This window comes from Orcinus orca, chromosome 16, assembly GCF_937001465.1.
Source record: "Orcinus orca chromosome 16, mOrcOrc1.1, whole genome shotgun sequence".
In the NCBI taxonomy this organism is placed as follows: domain Eukaryota; kingdom Metazoa; phylum Chordata; class Mammalia; order Artiodactyla; family Delphinidae; genus Orcinus; species Orcinus orca.
Window position 1 is genome coordinate 58,392,709 of NC_064574.1, and position 13,892 is coordinate 58,406,600.

At 52.0% G+C, this 13,892-nt stretch overlaps 1 protein-coding gene across 10 annotated transcripts in view; it reads left to right on the forward strand.

The window, feature by feature from the left end:
- The window catches only part of CIITA (class II major histocompatibility complex transactivator), a 48,518-nt gene that overhangs the window by 28,945 nt on the left and 5,681 nt on the right, over nt 1–13,892 (forward strand). For 7 of the 10 annotated variants that reach the window (XM_049699749.1, XM_049699748.1, XM_049699747.1 and 4 more), the window contains 10 exons: nt 1,080–1,124; nt 2,191–2,331; nt 2,729–2,872; nt 4,032–4,196; nt 4,971–5,039; nt 6,044–7,694; nt 8,598–8,756; nt 9,439–9,510; nt 12,558–12,638; nt 13,211–13,303. In XM_049699749.1, coding sequence (XP_049555706.1) covers nt 1,080–1,124; nt 2,191–2,331; nt 2,729–2,872; nt 4,032–4,196; nt 4,971–5,039; nt 6,044–7,694; nt 8,598–8,756; nt 9,439–9,510; nt 12,558–12,638; nt 13,211–13,303 — 2,620 coding nt within the window. Of the gene's footprint in view, nt 1–1,079; nt 1,125–2,190; nt 2,332–2,728; nt 2,873–4,031; nt 4,197–4,970; nt 5,040–6,043; nt 7,695–8,597; nt 8,757–9,438; nt 9,523–12,557; nt 12,639–13,210; nt 13,304–13,892 lie in introns of those variants that run through there. The other 3 variants (XR_004483520.2, XM_049699750.1, XM_049699752.1) reach the window with 3 other exon arrangements.

Consider the following 13,892-nt stretch of genomic DNA (forward strand, 5'->3'; position numbering starts at 1 on the left):
CTCTTTAAAAAAAATTTTTTTTCACACAAATGACCACATTTTACCTACACTCTTTCTTCATTTAACATGTCTGGGAGGTTATTTTCTTAGCACTAATGGAAAACACATGGTCCTGCCTCCAGGAATTTCCCTTTCTATTTTTTTCCTTCCGTTCTTCCTTCCTTTCTTTCTTTCTCTCTCTCTCTCTCTCTCTTTCTTTCTTTCTTTCTTTCTTTCTCTTCCTCTCTCTTTTATTCTTCTTCCTCCTTTCCTTCCTCCCTCCTTTCCTTCCTCCCTCCTTCCCTTCCTCCCTCCTTCCTTTCTTTTCATTTCATAAACATTTTCCCTAATATTTTATTATGAAAAATTTCAACATACAGCAAAAATGAAAGAGTTGTACTACAAACAACCATATACCCATCACTTCCATTCTACCATCAGTGTTTGGCTATAGTGGTCTTAACACATCTCTAGCCATCCCTCTATTCATCCGCCCATCCAACCATTTTATTTTTAGAACATTTCAAGGTAAATTGCAGACACCAGTACTGCCCCATATGTCCTTCAGCATCCTTGTTATTTTTAGGGCTGTGTGGTATTTCACATAAGCAACCATAATTTGGTTCATCAGCCTCTTGCTAAGGGACACATAGGGGTTTTCTCAATGTGTTACATGCTTGATACTCACTCAACTGATTTCCAATGCATTCCTGCAAAGTGGGAATCACTGCCCCCATTTCACAGATGAGAGATCAAAGGCTCAGAGAGGCTGTGTTGCAGAGACGCACAGCTAGGAAGGGACCAAAAGCAGGGTTTTTTAAATTTTTAGTATTATTTTTTTTAACTCAAACTCATCTTGTGTCCCCTCTGTGGCTCTGCCTCTCCCAGTGCCTCACTGTCCTGGGTGCTTCAAGATGGGGTTTGGGCTCAAGCAAATGAGTAGGGGCAGAAATTGTTGGGGGCTGGGGAGGGAAAGGGACCCCCAAGGCCACTTCCCAGCCATTTAAGGCAATTCTATAGGGCCTGCTGGGGTCCACAAGCCCCTCCTGGCTTGGAATACCCCTTCCCTGGGGCTGATGACCATAGTGTTCTCTCTGCAGCCTTCCCAGAGGAGCTGCCTGTGGATCTGAAGCACAGGAAGCTAGGTGAGCAAGGCGGGTGGGTCCTGGGAGATTGATGGGCAGGAAAGCCAGGGCCTCCTCAGGCCCACATGTAAACTGGCCTTTGAAAGCCAGGGCTCAGAGAGGTGAAGCCACTTGTCTGAGATCACACAGCAAGTAAAAGGTGGAGTTGAGATTCAAACCAAGATCATGATTCCATAGCCCGTGCTCTGAAGTTCAGGGACTGCTGGGAGATTCAACTCCTCCTACAAAGGCTCTCCCCTAACACCTCCCTCCTCTTAACTCTGAGTCAGAGCTGAGACCCCATCCTGCCACCACCACCTAGTTCCACTGCCCCTCCAGGCCACATGTCTCCTTTCAGAGTGTAGAGTCATCTCGGATCAGCTAGTTACCCAGTGCCCTCCCACCCTCCGTAGAGCCCCCATGCCTCAGTGAGCCTCTTCCCCCATACTCGTCAGTCCCGCTCCCCTCCCACTCAGTTGTTATTGCAAAGGTTGGGCAACCAGCCCCTCTGCGGGAACAGACTGAGGAATGAAAGCCTCATAGTCCGATGGAGGAAGCCTGGTCCCTGCCCTCAGAAAGTTCTAATCAGATGGAGAAGACAGGGACCCTGTCCACGAAGACCCCAGGATGATGGAGAAATAGTCTCTGTCTTCAGGGAGCTCCCAATCTGATGGGGGAGGCAAGTCTCCACCCTCCTAGGGCTCCCAATTAAATGGAGGAGATAAACTCCTGCCCCAGTCTGATGGGCAGTGCTTGGGGCCTCTTAGGGGGCCGGGGGCTCAGTGACTGGCTGTAGAAGCTGGTAGGGGCCTGGGCTAACAGCCTATTCATAGGTCTATCCCACCCCTAGCTCTCCATGGCAGGAAGCTCTCAGGGCCCGGTCACAAAGAGGAGGCTGGGGGTAGAGGGCTGCCTGGCACAGAGCAGTTGCTGATAAAACCAGCTTCACCCAGGGCAGCGAAGAGGACAGGAGTTTCCTTCCACTGCCAGTAGAGATCTGCTCCCAGAGCGCTCCCTACCCTAGGAAGGCCCCTGCAGGCACCCACCCAGATCTCACCCAGCCTCTAACATTGGCCCTTCCTCACAGCTGACCCCCTAGCCATGCCCGTGGTGACTAGTGCTTTCCTGGTGGGGCTAGTGAGTGACTCTTCAGCTCAGCCCTGCCCATCACCACCTGCTCTGTTCAACAAGGAGCCAGCACCCAGCCAGACCCGGCTGGAGGACACCGGTATGTTAGGGGCTTGCAAAGGGTGGGCTTCCCCGCTGCCCAGAGGCAGGAGCCGCCAGGGACGGGAATTCCTCCCCTACTAGTGTCCCCCACTTCTGTCCCAGCCAATGCCATCCTCGATGTCCCCATCAACCCAGTCTGTGCCAGAAAACATGCCCTGGAAGGAAACGCATTCCTAGGAAACACAGCAGGGAATCCCCGCCAATTAGGGAATTCACCCGCCAGCCCTATGCTTTCATCAGCTGGGAACTGAGCACCCTCTCTGTGCCAGCACCACCACCACAGGCAAGCAGACACAGCTGCGGCTCTCTGGAAGACTGGAGCCCTTTAGAAGGGAGTCAGCTGTTAATTAAGATGTTAATGGAGAATCCCACCTCACCGCCTTTGTCTCTTGCAGTGCCCCCTTCCAGTTCCTTGTTGAGCTGCCTGAGTCTCCCTGCTGGACCCATCCAGATCATCCCCACTCTCTCCACTCTGCCCCAGGGGCTCTGGCAAATCTCAGGGGCTGGGACAGGGGTCTCCAGTATACTCATCTACCAAGGTGAGTATGCAAGGCCGGACGCCCCACCCCCTCTGCCTGTGACCTGACTACTCCCTGATCCCATCCCCCCTCCACCCCACCCCTGTCCCAGATATTTGGCAGTTTTAGCCTAGCACCTTCTCATGATCCTCCTTCCCCAGAACACACATCTCTGTCCCCATTTCCCAAAAATCAAAGCGGAGGAGCAGGGCTCCCCAACGTGGTCTGGGTGAGTGATACACCAAGTGGCTAAGTGGCATTTTTTGGGTCACTTTCCCCGAGTAAGCCTTAGTTTCTCCTTTTCTATCAAAAAAAATTAAACTTTATTATATTTTAAAATCACAGCATCGGGACTTTCCTGACAGTCCAGTGGTTAAGACTTTGCCTTCCAGTGCAGGGGGTGTGTGTTCAATCCCTGGTCTCAGAGCTAATATCCCACATGCCTCATGGCCAAACAACCAAAACAAAAACAGAAGCAATACTGTAACAAATTCAATAAAGACTTTAAAAATGGTCCACATCAAAAAAAAAAAATCTAAAATAAAAGCACAACATCAATGCATGCTCATTAACAAACCAAGCAATAAGAGATACTTACAAGAGTTCCTGAGTCTCTCCCTCACTCTTTTAGTATACCGTTGTGAACAATTTGGTATGCATCCTTGCATAGCTTTCTCTGAATTGCCTTGTTTCCAGGTCAGTAAAATGGTCCCTGCTGACCTGCCACATTGAAAGGTTGTGAATTGTCCAAAGGAAGGCATGTTGGTCTCTAAGGGATGGGAGAGAGAATGAGGCTAAGGGGGATACTTCCACTCAATTCAAGAGCATCTTTTGAAGGTTGCATGCCAGTTTTTGTATAATGCATTGGTGCCCCAGGAGCAAGAGGGTGTTCTGGGCATCCAGGAAAATGAGTACTGACCACACAGTGGGAAAAGTGCTGTATAGCACTTGCCCTAAGCTCCCTATGAGCTGATTGTGTCCATTTCACAGATGGGAAAACCAAGGCTCTGGGAGCCTAGTTGTAACTCCAGAGCTCTTTCCTCAACTTCGGCCTGAAATTTCTTCCTCTGGAAGTTCCCCTCACCTTTCCCCAGACTCCCAGCCCTACAGCCTGATTTGGGAAGGGGGTCACCCAAGTGGGCTCCTTGTTGTTTCTGTACTCCTTGCCCTCCCCATGTAGGTGAGATGCCCCAGGCCAGCCAAACACCCGCCTCCAGCTGCACAGCTGTCCACAGCCTCCCAAAGTCCCCAGACCGGCCCGGCTCCACCAGCCCCTTTGCCCCATCGGCAGCTGACCTCCCCAGCATGCCTGAACCAGCCCTGACCTCCCGTACAAACCTAACAGGTAAGAATCAGCAGGACCTGTGAGAGTTACTGGAAGCAGAACTGAGGCCCTGGGGGAAGGGATTGCCTCAGACAATGAGGTCCACGAACAGAGCTGCCTGCAGACACGGGCAAGTTGTGTTTTTGTGTAAAACAGGGCAGGGAGGGTCTCCAGGGAGGGGGCATACGTGGGAGGGTTGGTGAGGGGAACAATTGGAGAATCCATGGGCCACCAGCCTTCACCATCTTGTTACATGGCAGGAAAACAGGCTCAATGCAGCCAGATCTTCTGAATTGTCAGCAGAATCTGGAGATCTTGATTTTTTTTTTTTTTTTTTTTTTTTTTTTTGGCGGTACGTGGGCCTCTCACTGTAATGGCCTCTCCTGTTGCGGAGCACAAGCTCCGGACGCGCAGGCCCAGCGGCCATGGCTCACGGGCCCAGCCGCTCCGCTGCATGTGGGATCCTCCCGGACCAGGGCACGAACCCGTGTCCCCTGCATCGGCAGGCGGACTCTCAACCACTGCACCACCAAGGAAGCCCTGGAGATCTTGATTTTAACATAGATATTGTGATTTTTAAAACACTGGTGAAAATTTTAAAAGTACAGCTGGCCAAAAAAAGACATCTTTGAGCAGGGTACAGCCTCAGGTCACCACCTGGTAACCTCCGTCTTGCGGAGACTCAGCCCACGTCAGCTCTGACCTTGCGATACTCAGAGGACTGATGCCCCAGAGGGAGGGAGGTCCCTGGGGCGCCCCTCACCCTAACTCTGACACTGGCTTCTTCCCCTCCAGAGGATGAGATGTCCCCCACCCAATGCCCAGCAGCTCACGAGGCATCCAGCAAGCTTCCCAAGTGGCCTGGTGAGTGGTGGCAGGGTCCCTCTGCCTGGGTGCTGGAGGCTTCCTGTCACTCATTCACCCAACACTTATTCAATCCCTCACTTGTTGGCTCATTCATTCATTCACTTGCTCATTTGATTCCGCCATCTCAGCATTCATTCCGCCAGTTATACCTACACTTAGAGCAACATTTACTGAGGACCTGCCCCTCGTAAGCCCATGCTAGGTGTTGACATCTTGTTTGTGAGGCTGAGAGAATGAAACAGGGAAGGGAGGGTGATTGGGAGAGTGGGTGAAGGCAGGAGTGGATGATGGGTGTGGGAGAGATGGAAGGTGGGAATGAAAGGGCAGCTGAGAGAACGGCCAGACGACTGAGTCTGACTCTGTTCCAGGTACACTTCCAGGCACATGAGATGTGGTCAATCATTCAAGTTGTAAACAGGGACTTCCCTGGTGGTCCAGTGGTTAAGACTCTGCGCTTCCATTGCAGGGGGCGCGGGTTTAATCGCTGGTCAGGGAACTAAGATCCCGCATGCCTCCTGGGATTGTTTGCGGCCAAAACAAACAAACAAAGTCATAAATAACCCCAGTATGATCCCCATTTTACAGATGAGGAGACTGAGGGCTAGTGGGGTATATCACATGCTCAACGTAACAGCAATAAGTGGTAGAGCTGGAACTTGAACCAGAAACCTGGATTCCACTATCTTAACTCTTAGCACCACCAACCCCACCATGACCTCCCTATGGTCAGTGAACAAAAGAAGAAGGTTAGTGAGTAAATGAAAGAGTGGACAGATAATCAAGTGAGAAGATGAGTGAATGAATGGGTGTAGGAATGAATGAATGAGTGTCTGGGTAATTGAAGGAGGCAGCTAATCAAGAAGGCAGTCGGGGAAGACTTTGACGAATGGATGAACAAGCTAGTGATGGTGGCCGGGCTGGCCACTCTGCTGCCCTCACAGTGGCCAGTCCTGCCACTAGCATCCTCCTCTCCCCCACCCCACACCCTTTGACATGTGCAGAGAGTGTGGAACAATTCTACTGCTCGCTACGGAACAAGTACCAGGCTAAGCCCGCAGGCCCAGAAGGCATCCTGGTGGAGGTGGACCTGGTGAGGGTAAGGCTGGAGAGGAGCAGCGGCAAAAGCCAGGACAGAGAGCTGACCACCCTGGACTGGGCAGAGCGGCAGCCGGCCCGAGGAAGTCTGGGCGAGGTGCTGCTGGCCTCTAGCAACCACCGGCGGCCACGTGAGACGCAGGTGATCGCCGTGCTGGGCAAAGCAGGACAGGGGAAGAGTCACTGGGTCCAGACCGTGAGCTGGGCCTGGGCCTGCGGCCAGCTGCCACAGTACGACTTTTTCTTCTGCATCCCCTGCCACTGTTTGGACCGTCCGGGGGACACCTACCGCCTGCAGGATCTGCTCTTCTCCCTGGGTTCACAGCCACTGTCAGTGGACGACGAGGTCTTCAGTTACATCTTGAGGAGGCCCGACCGCATTCTGCTCATCCTGGATGCCTTCGAGGAGCTCGAAGCCCAAGACGGCTTCCTGCACAGTGCGGGTGGACCCACGTCAGCAGAAGCCCGCTCCCTCCGGGGGCTGCTGGCGGGCCTCTTCCAGCGCAAGCTGCTGAGAGGCTGCACCCTGCTGCTTACAGCCCGGCCCCGGGGCCGCCTGGCCCAGAGCCTGAGCAAGGCCGACGCTCTGTTCGAAGTGGCCGGCTTCTCCGCCCAGCAGGCCGAGACCTATGTGATGCGCTACTTTGAGTGTTCGGGGACCACCGAGCACCAAAAGAGAGCCCTGGCGCTCCTCCAGTCCCAGCCATTTCTCCTGAGTCACAGCCATAGCCCCACTGTGTGCCGGGCCGTGTGCCAGCTCTTGGAGGCCCTCCTGGAGCTAGGTGATGAGGCCCAGCTGCCTTCCACGCTCACGGGACTCTATGTTGGCTTACTAGGCCCAGGAGCCCGTGACAGCCCCCCAGGGGCCCTGGTGGGACTGGCCAGGCTGGCCTGGGAGCTGGGCCGCGGTCACCAGAGCAGCCTGCGGGAGGGCCAGTTCCCATCGGCCGAGGTGAGGGTCTGGGCTGTGGCCCAAGGCTTGGTGCAGCCCACCCCGGGGGCCCCGGAGACCAAGCTGGCCTTCTCCAGCTTCCTCCTGCAATGCTTCCTGGGGGCCGTGTGGCTGGCTCTGAGCAGCGAAATCAAGGACAAGGAGCTGCCGCAGTATTTGGCATTGACCCCGAGGAAGAAGAGGCCCTATGACAACTGGCTGGAGGGCGTGCCGCGCTTTCTGGTCGGGCTGGTCTTCCAGCCTCGTGCCTGCTGCCTGGGAGCCCTGGCAGGGCTGGCGGGCTCCGCCTCAGCGGTCAGGAAGCAGGAGGTGCTCACCAGGTACCTGAAGCGGCTGCAGCCTGGGGCGCTGAAGGCGGGGCGGCTGCTGGAGCTGCTGCACTGCGCCCACGAGGCGCTGGATGCCGGGCTTTGGCAGCATGTGCTGCAGGGGCTCCCGGCCCACCTCTCGTTCCTGGGCACCCGGCTCACACCTCCCGACACCTACGTGCTGGGCAGTGCCTTGGAGGCGGCGGGCCGAGACTTCTCCCTGGACCTCCGCAGCACTGGCGTTGACCCCTCTGGACTGGGGAGCCTCGTGGGACTCAGCTGTGTCACCCGTTTCAGGTGGGGGCCGGGGGCAGGAGAGTGGGCTTCTTTGCCTTGGGCACCTACAGCGGTCTTGGTGCTGTGCCCAGTGCTGACTCGGTGGGGTCTCATTTAGCATGAATGGCAGCCAGATGGGGGCAGAAGTGATTCTACCCTTTTTTAAGATGAGGAAGCCAAGGCTCAGAGGGGTACGGTAGCTTGCCCAAGGTCACACAGCCAGCATCATTCTTTCAACCAGTATTTGAAGGCTGGCCTCATGACAGGCGCTGGGCCACGTCTAGAATCTAAGACTGACCTGGGTTTGAATTCGTTTTCTTTTCTCCATCCCCTGATCAAGCCACTGTTTTGTCATGGTTAGATTAAAGCCATAGCCTCCCCTGACCTCCCTGCCTCCATTCTCCTCTTCCACGCCACTTTATATTCAACCATCAGCGCACATCTCCCTAGAAATTGCATCTGATCATATTCCATCCTTCCTTACAATCTTTCAGAGGCACCCCACCTCCCTCAGGATGAAGTCAAAGTTCCTTAATTTAAATTAAGGAATCTAAATCCTTCAGTGATCTGTTTGATCATTTAAGCATAATCTCCAGAGAATCTCTGCCACTTTCCCCCTAAGCATACTTTACCCAAGCTGTAAGGTCTACACCATTGTAGTGGTTCAACTGAGAATTTAGCACTGAGCTTCCTGGTAGCCAAAGCAAAAAGGGAAATAAAACCACTGGGAGAGTTGAGAAAAAGGAGGAATTGATAAAGGCTTGAGTGGTCATGGAAAACTTTCTAGAGGAAGTAGGGGTTAAGTTGAGGAAGGAAAATATCTGAATAGGTAGGAGGTCCCTTCATGGAGCTGCCACCCCCCCACCCCCCACATAATGGTCTAGCCCAGTCACCATGACTGGGTCTGAAGCCCTTCCTCCACAGGGCTGCCTTGAGTGACACAGTGGAGCTGTGGGAGTCCCTACAGCAGCATGGGGAGGCCAAGTTACTCCGAGCAGTGAAGGAGAAGTTCACCATTGAGCCTTTCAAGGCTGAATCCATGAAGGATGTGGAAGACCTGGGCAACCTTGTGCAGATCCAGAGGTGAGAGGGAAAGGGCATGGGAGTTGGTCCAGACCATGCAGGACCTAATATTAAGTTTGCTATTAACACTTCTTCCTCTTTTGGGGGGACCTCCCCTGCTCCCCGCCAGCCAATGACCATCCAAAATCTCTCACTGCAGTCACCACCCAGGCAGAGTCCCCAAGATTTATCACTCTGTCCACTTCAGAACTTGCCATCATGTACCCAATTCTTTCTCAGCTAAAGCCAAGGAGATATTCTCTCCTGCTAAGAGTTCATAAGCTGCCTTCTGCATCTAGTAACACAAATGACACCTATGGCCACCTTTCAAGGCAGCCAGGACCAGTATCATTCCCATTTTCTAGATGGCAGAGGTCTAAGGTTCAGAGGGCAGAGGAAACGTGACCACAGAGCAACTGTCTTTCCCTCATTCCTTCATCATACATTGTTTGAGCACCTACTATGCACTGTCTGGGATGGGTGTGGGTAATGCCTCCTCTAAGGCTCTTTTCCGTGAAACACACAGTAATGCCTTAATAATATCCTGTCCTGAGGTTTTTCTTTTTAACAAGGGAACAACAGTAGCCCAAGGAAGGCAGTCCTTCTGGGGAATTTTGGGCACTGGGGCAGGCGCCCCCCCTAGGAGGGAGCTCCATGACAGGTGAGGAGCCAGCTCTTCCCTAACATTGCCCATTCTCTCCAGGACAAGAAGTTCCTCTGAAGACACGCCTGGGGAACTCCCTGCCATCCGAGACTTAAAGAAGCTGGAGTTTGCGTAAGCAAAGGGGTAAATTGTCTCGGGTCCCCACGAGGTTTCTCCTCTGGCATTAGCTGGGCTTGTGCCACCAGAATGGAGATGGGTCCTCAGAATCATTCTTACCCTCTTGCCCCACCACTCTGGAAACCAGCTTCCAGCAGCTGGGGCATGGCCGGTCTGGGCTAGTCCTGGAGGTTCTCGGGGGTGAAGCTAACTTGCCCATTTGCTGGTGAATATACTCGTTCGCATCCACTCATTCAACAGACCTACTCATATGACCGAGGCCACTGTTCTCAATGAGCTTGCTGTCCAGTGTAAATAGACAATTACCACCTGCTGTGATTAGTGGCCAGAAACTCAAGGGCTGTGAGCGTGAAGACTTAGGGGAGGTCAAGATGACTTCCTGGAAGAGGAGACTGAAGCCTTGAAGCTTGACAAAGAAATAGGAATGAACCATGCCGGGTGGAGATATTATCTCCCCACTGTACAGAAGCAGACACTGAGGCCTTGAGAGTGTAAATTGTTTGTCCAAAGTCACAAATGTCAGGTCAGCCTGGCTGTTGCTCCAACAAACAAAAAAGTTAAATTCATGGTAGGTCCCTGTTAGGGATCTAAAATCATCCAACGATTAAGAAGGAATTATTAAACAACTACAGTGTACTCAGTGCCATAATCTTATTAATTTCAAGAGCCACTCTGGGAGATAGTCATTATCATCCCCATTTTACAGATGAGGAAACTGAGGCCTAGTGAGGTTAAGTAACTTGTCCAAGGTCCCCAGCTGGTCACCCACAAGCTGTCTGCTCTTCCTGATCACAGCTCCCCCCGTGCCCCAGAAAAAGCCAAGCGTTTCTTCTTTTGAACAGCGACAAGAGGCCAAATTTGTGCAGAGGTGAAAAATATTGCTGAAAAGAGGAACTGTATGAAAACAATCACCAAGGGCCCCTTCTGGCTTTGAATTATTTTTAGCTTAAAAAGCCCCTAATTCAAGGTCGGAACTGTGCTCTGGGGAACAGCAGCCGTGGGGTAGAACAGCCCAGAACCCGGAGAGTAGCCACCTGCAGGCCAGAAGCCCTGAGAAAGTTCTGAGGAAAGAAGGAAGGAAGGAAAGGACTATTTTGGGCCTGAGACTGGCAGCCACCATGCCGGGCACCCTGTAGATCTCATGTGCATGTAGATTAGGCCCCTCAGCCGCTCAGAACCCTGCAGGGGCTCTGCTGGTGGACGATTCTCCCCTGATTCAGCCCCCATTTACCTCTTCACCCTCGCCTCCTGCACTCTTTCCAGCCACGTGGGTCCTCTTAATGGTTTTCAACCTCACTAGGCATGGTCCGACCCCTGGGCCTTTGCACTGGCTGTGCCTTCCACCCAGGACACTCTTCCCCAGGTATCAGCATGGCCCACGCCCTCACTTTCTTCTAGTTTTCAGTGAGAGAGGCCTTTTCTGACTCCTGTATTTAAAAGTACAGTTCTGCCCTGCTCACACTGTGCTTTTCTCTGTATCAATTATCTCCCACACCAGACAGTTTACCAATTTCTTTGATTATCTGTCTTGCCCCCTGGAATGTCAGCTCCACGAGGGCAATGATTTTTGTCTGTTTTGTTCATGGCTGTCTGCGTGACAGGCTTGATGGGCCTGGCACACAGTAGGCAAGCAATCAATATTTGATAAATGAATTCCTTAATCTTTCCAAAAACCTCCTAAGATTGGGGCTAAATTTGAGAAGATTGAGACTCAGAGGTTAAGGGATTTGCCCAAAAAGCCCCACAGAAGCTAAGTGGTAGAGCCCAGATTCAAATCAGATTACGGATTCCCATCTTGTGACCTTTCATTGAGGCTAGTAGTTCCCAGACTTTGGGGTTTCAAAGACTGAGAATATTTCAGAGTGAATTTCAGTGACTATGTGCAGTTACCATCTTTTAATTTGTATCAAGTATTTTCATTTAAACAAGTGAAATAACTGCTGCTGACACCATAATTTTATTAAAAATGAACATTTTAATGTCAAAAAAGTTCAAAGGATATAATTCCAGAATAAAAGACTGTTCTTTACACTGAGTACACTTAACCATATTTTAAAAACAGGGACTTCCCTGGCGGTCCAGTGGTTAAGACTCTGTACTTCCAAGGCAGGGGCCGTGGGTTCGATCCCTGGTCGGGGAACTAAAATCTCACATGCTGTGTGGCATGGCCAAAAATTAAAAAAAAAAAAAAAAAGAACAAAGAAAAGAAAAACAAAAAAAAAACAAAATAGCCCTCTGTTGTCTTTATTTTTCTCATTCTCTCAAAATCTGGTCTAAATGTCCATCCAGGCTGTGTGACCTTGTATGAGTTCGTTAACCTCTCTGTGCCTCAGTTTCCCCATCTGTAAAATGGGGATAAGAAGTGCTCTTAGCTCAGAGTCGTTGTGAGGATTAAATGAGGTCTGATCTGAGGGATGGGCCCAGTGTGTTCCTGGCACATAAAAAGTGCTCAAGAAATGGTTCTGGGCTTCCCTGGTGGCGCAGTGGTTGAGAGTCCGCCTGCTGATGCAGGGGACACGGGTTCGTGCCCCGGTCTGGAAAGATCCCACGTGCCGCGGAGCGGCTGGGCCTGTGAGCCATGGCCGCTGAGCCTGCGCGTCCGGAGCCTGTGCTCCACAATGGGAGGGGCCACAGCAGTGAGAGGCCTGCATATGGCAAAAAAAAAAAAAAAAGAAATGGTTCTATTTGTTGTTAAAAAGCGATGGCAAATAAGTAAACCATCTTTCTCATCACTGGTGGTGGTCCTCAGGCCAGCATTTGGGAACCACTTCCCCAGGCCAGGGTGGGAGAAGGGTGCATGTGGATGTCAGCAGGAGTAAGAACTGGCTCCCCACTCAGAGACGAAAGATGGGGAGCCCCCAGCTGGGAGCCCAGATGGCGTCTTGAGTGGGCTTTGTGAAATGTGCCTGAAGCAGAAGGGATTGGGGTCCCACCAGGTGGAGCTGGGGGTAGTAAAGGCCTCAGATGGGCCTGCCTTCTGTGGGGTCCAGTAGAGGGGCCATGACTGCTTCAGGGTCTTAACTCTGCGCTTTGCCTTCTAGGCTGGGCCCCATCTTGGGCCCTCAGGCTTTTCCCAAACTGGTGAAGATCCTTGAGGCCTTTTCTTCCCTTCAGCATCTGGAGTGAGTATAGACCCCGGAATCCCTCCTGGAGACACTGGGCTTTGACAACCCCAAACCCTGGCCTTGTTTGTCCCTTTCTCTCTCTCTCTGTGTCCTGCTGCTTCCTCAGTGTGGCTGGTGTGAGTGACCAGACGCCCCCACTGCAGGGAAGCGATGGCAGAAGGAAATCCCCAACAATAAAAATAGGTTGAATCCTTTCGAGATCTTCGAAACTCTTTTCCCCTCATGTCCTGCTCCCAGCAATCCCATGGGGAGGCAGGGTCGGGGAACATGATCCCATTGTACACCTGAGGTCTCTAGAGGTTAAGGAAGTTGTTCCAGCTCATGGGGCTGCCAGGAAGGAAAACAGTGATTCAGGTCCATGGGTAGTTAGGGCCCTGTCCACTTGTTGGCCTGGCAGTCCCAGGTGATGAAGATTTGCTCTCAAATGCTCGGAGTTGCAGCTGCATCTGGCCATGGTGTGTCCAGGGGTGGGAGCATGGGAGGAAGCCACTGCTGGGTCGGAGGGTGGGGGAGAATCGGGTGGCCTCCAGGGTGCTGGCTGATGGCCCTCAATCTGATTCCATCTGCAGCCTGGACTCACTGAGTGAGAACAAGATCGGGGATGAGGGTGTCGCCCAGCTCTCGGCCACCTTCCCTCAGCTGAAGGCCCTGGAGACGCTCAAGTGAGTGCACTGGGCCGGCCCTTCCTGCTGCATTTGTCCCCAAAGTCCAGCCTTTTTATTCTTTCTTTCACTCATCCATTCAATCGTGCATTCGTTTAATCATCCACCCATTCATTCATTCAATCATTTCTTTAATCAGCCATTCAACCAATCATTTATTCATTTAATCAACAAATACATAAGAAGCACTTACTGTGTACAGACACCATTCAAGGCCCTGGAGAGCCAGCTTTAAACAAAGCAAAGCCCCTGACCTCAGGGATCTGCTAGGGAGGAGACGCAGTAAACAAGCAAACAAGCGTCCATAATTATGAAGTGTACAGTAATGACTGTGAGCAATGTTTAGTGAGAGAAAGACGGGGGAGGTGAGACAGGAGAGATAGATTAGGATTTATCAGTAACACGTTATTATCAAAATAGTGAATTTCTATTAAAAAAAAACTGTTCTGGGTTTGGGAAATAGCAGATGGATATGATGCAAGAGGGTGAACATGATTTTTTACTGAACCTAGAGGGATCATCAAAATCTACCCACACTCTACTCCACAACCACGATCAGGGCAGCCACAGAACTCACCAGAATTCACTT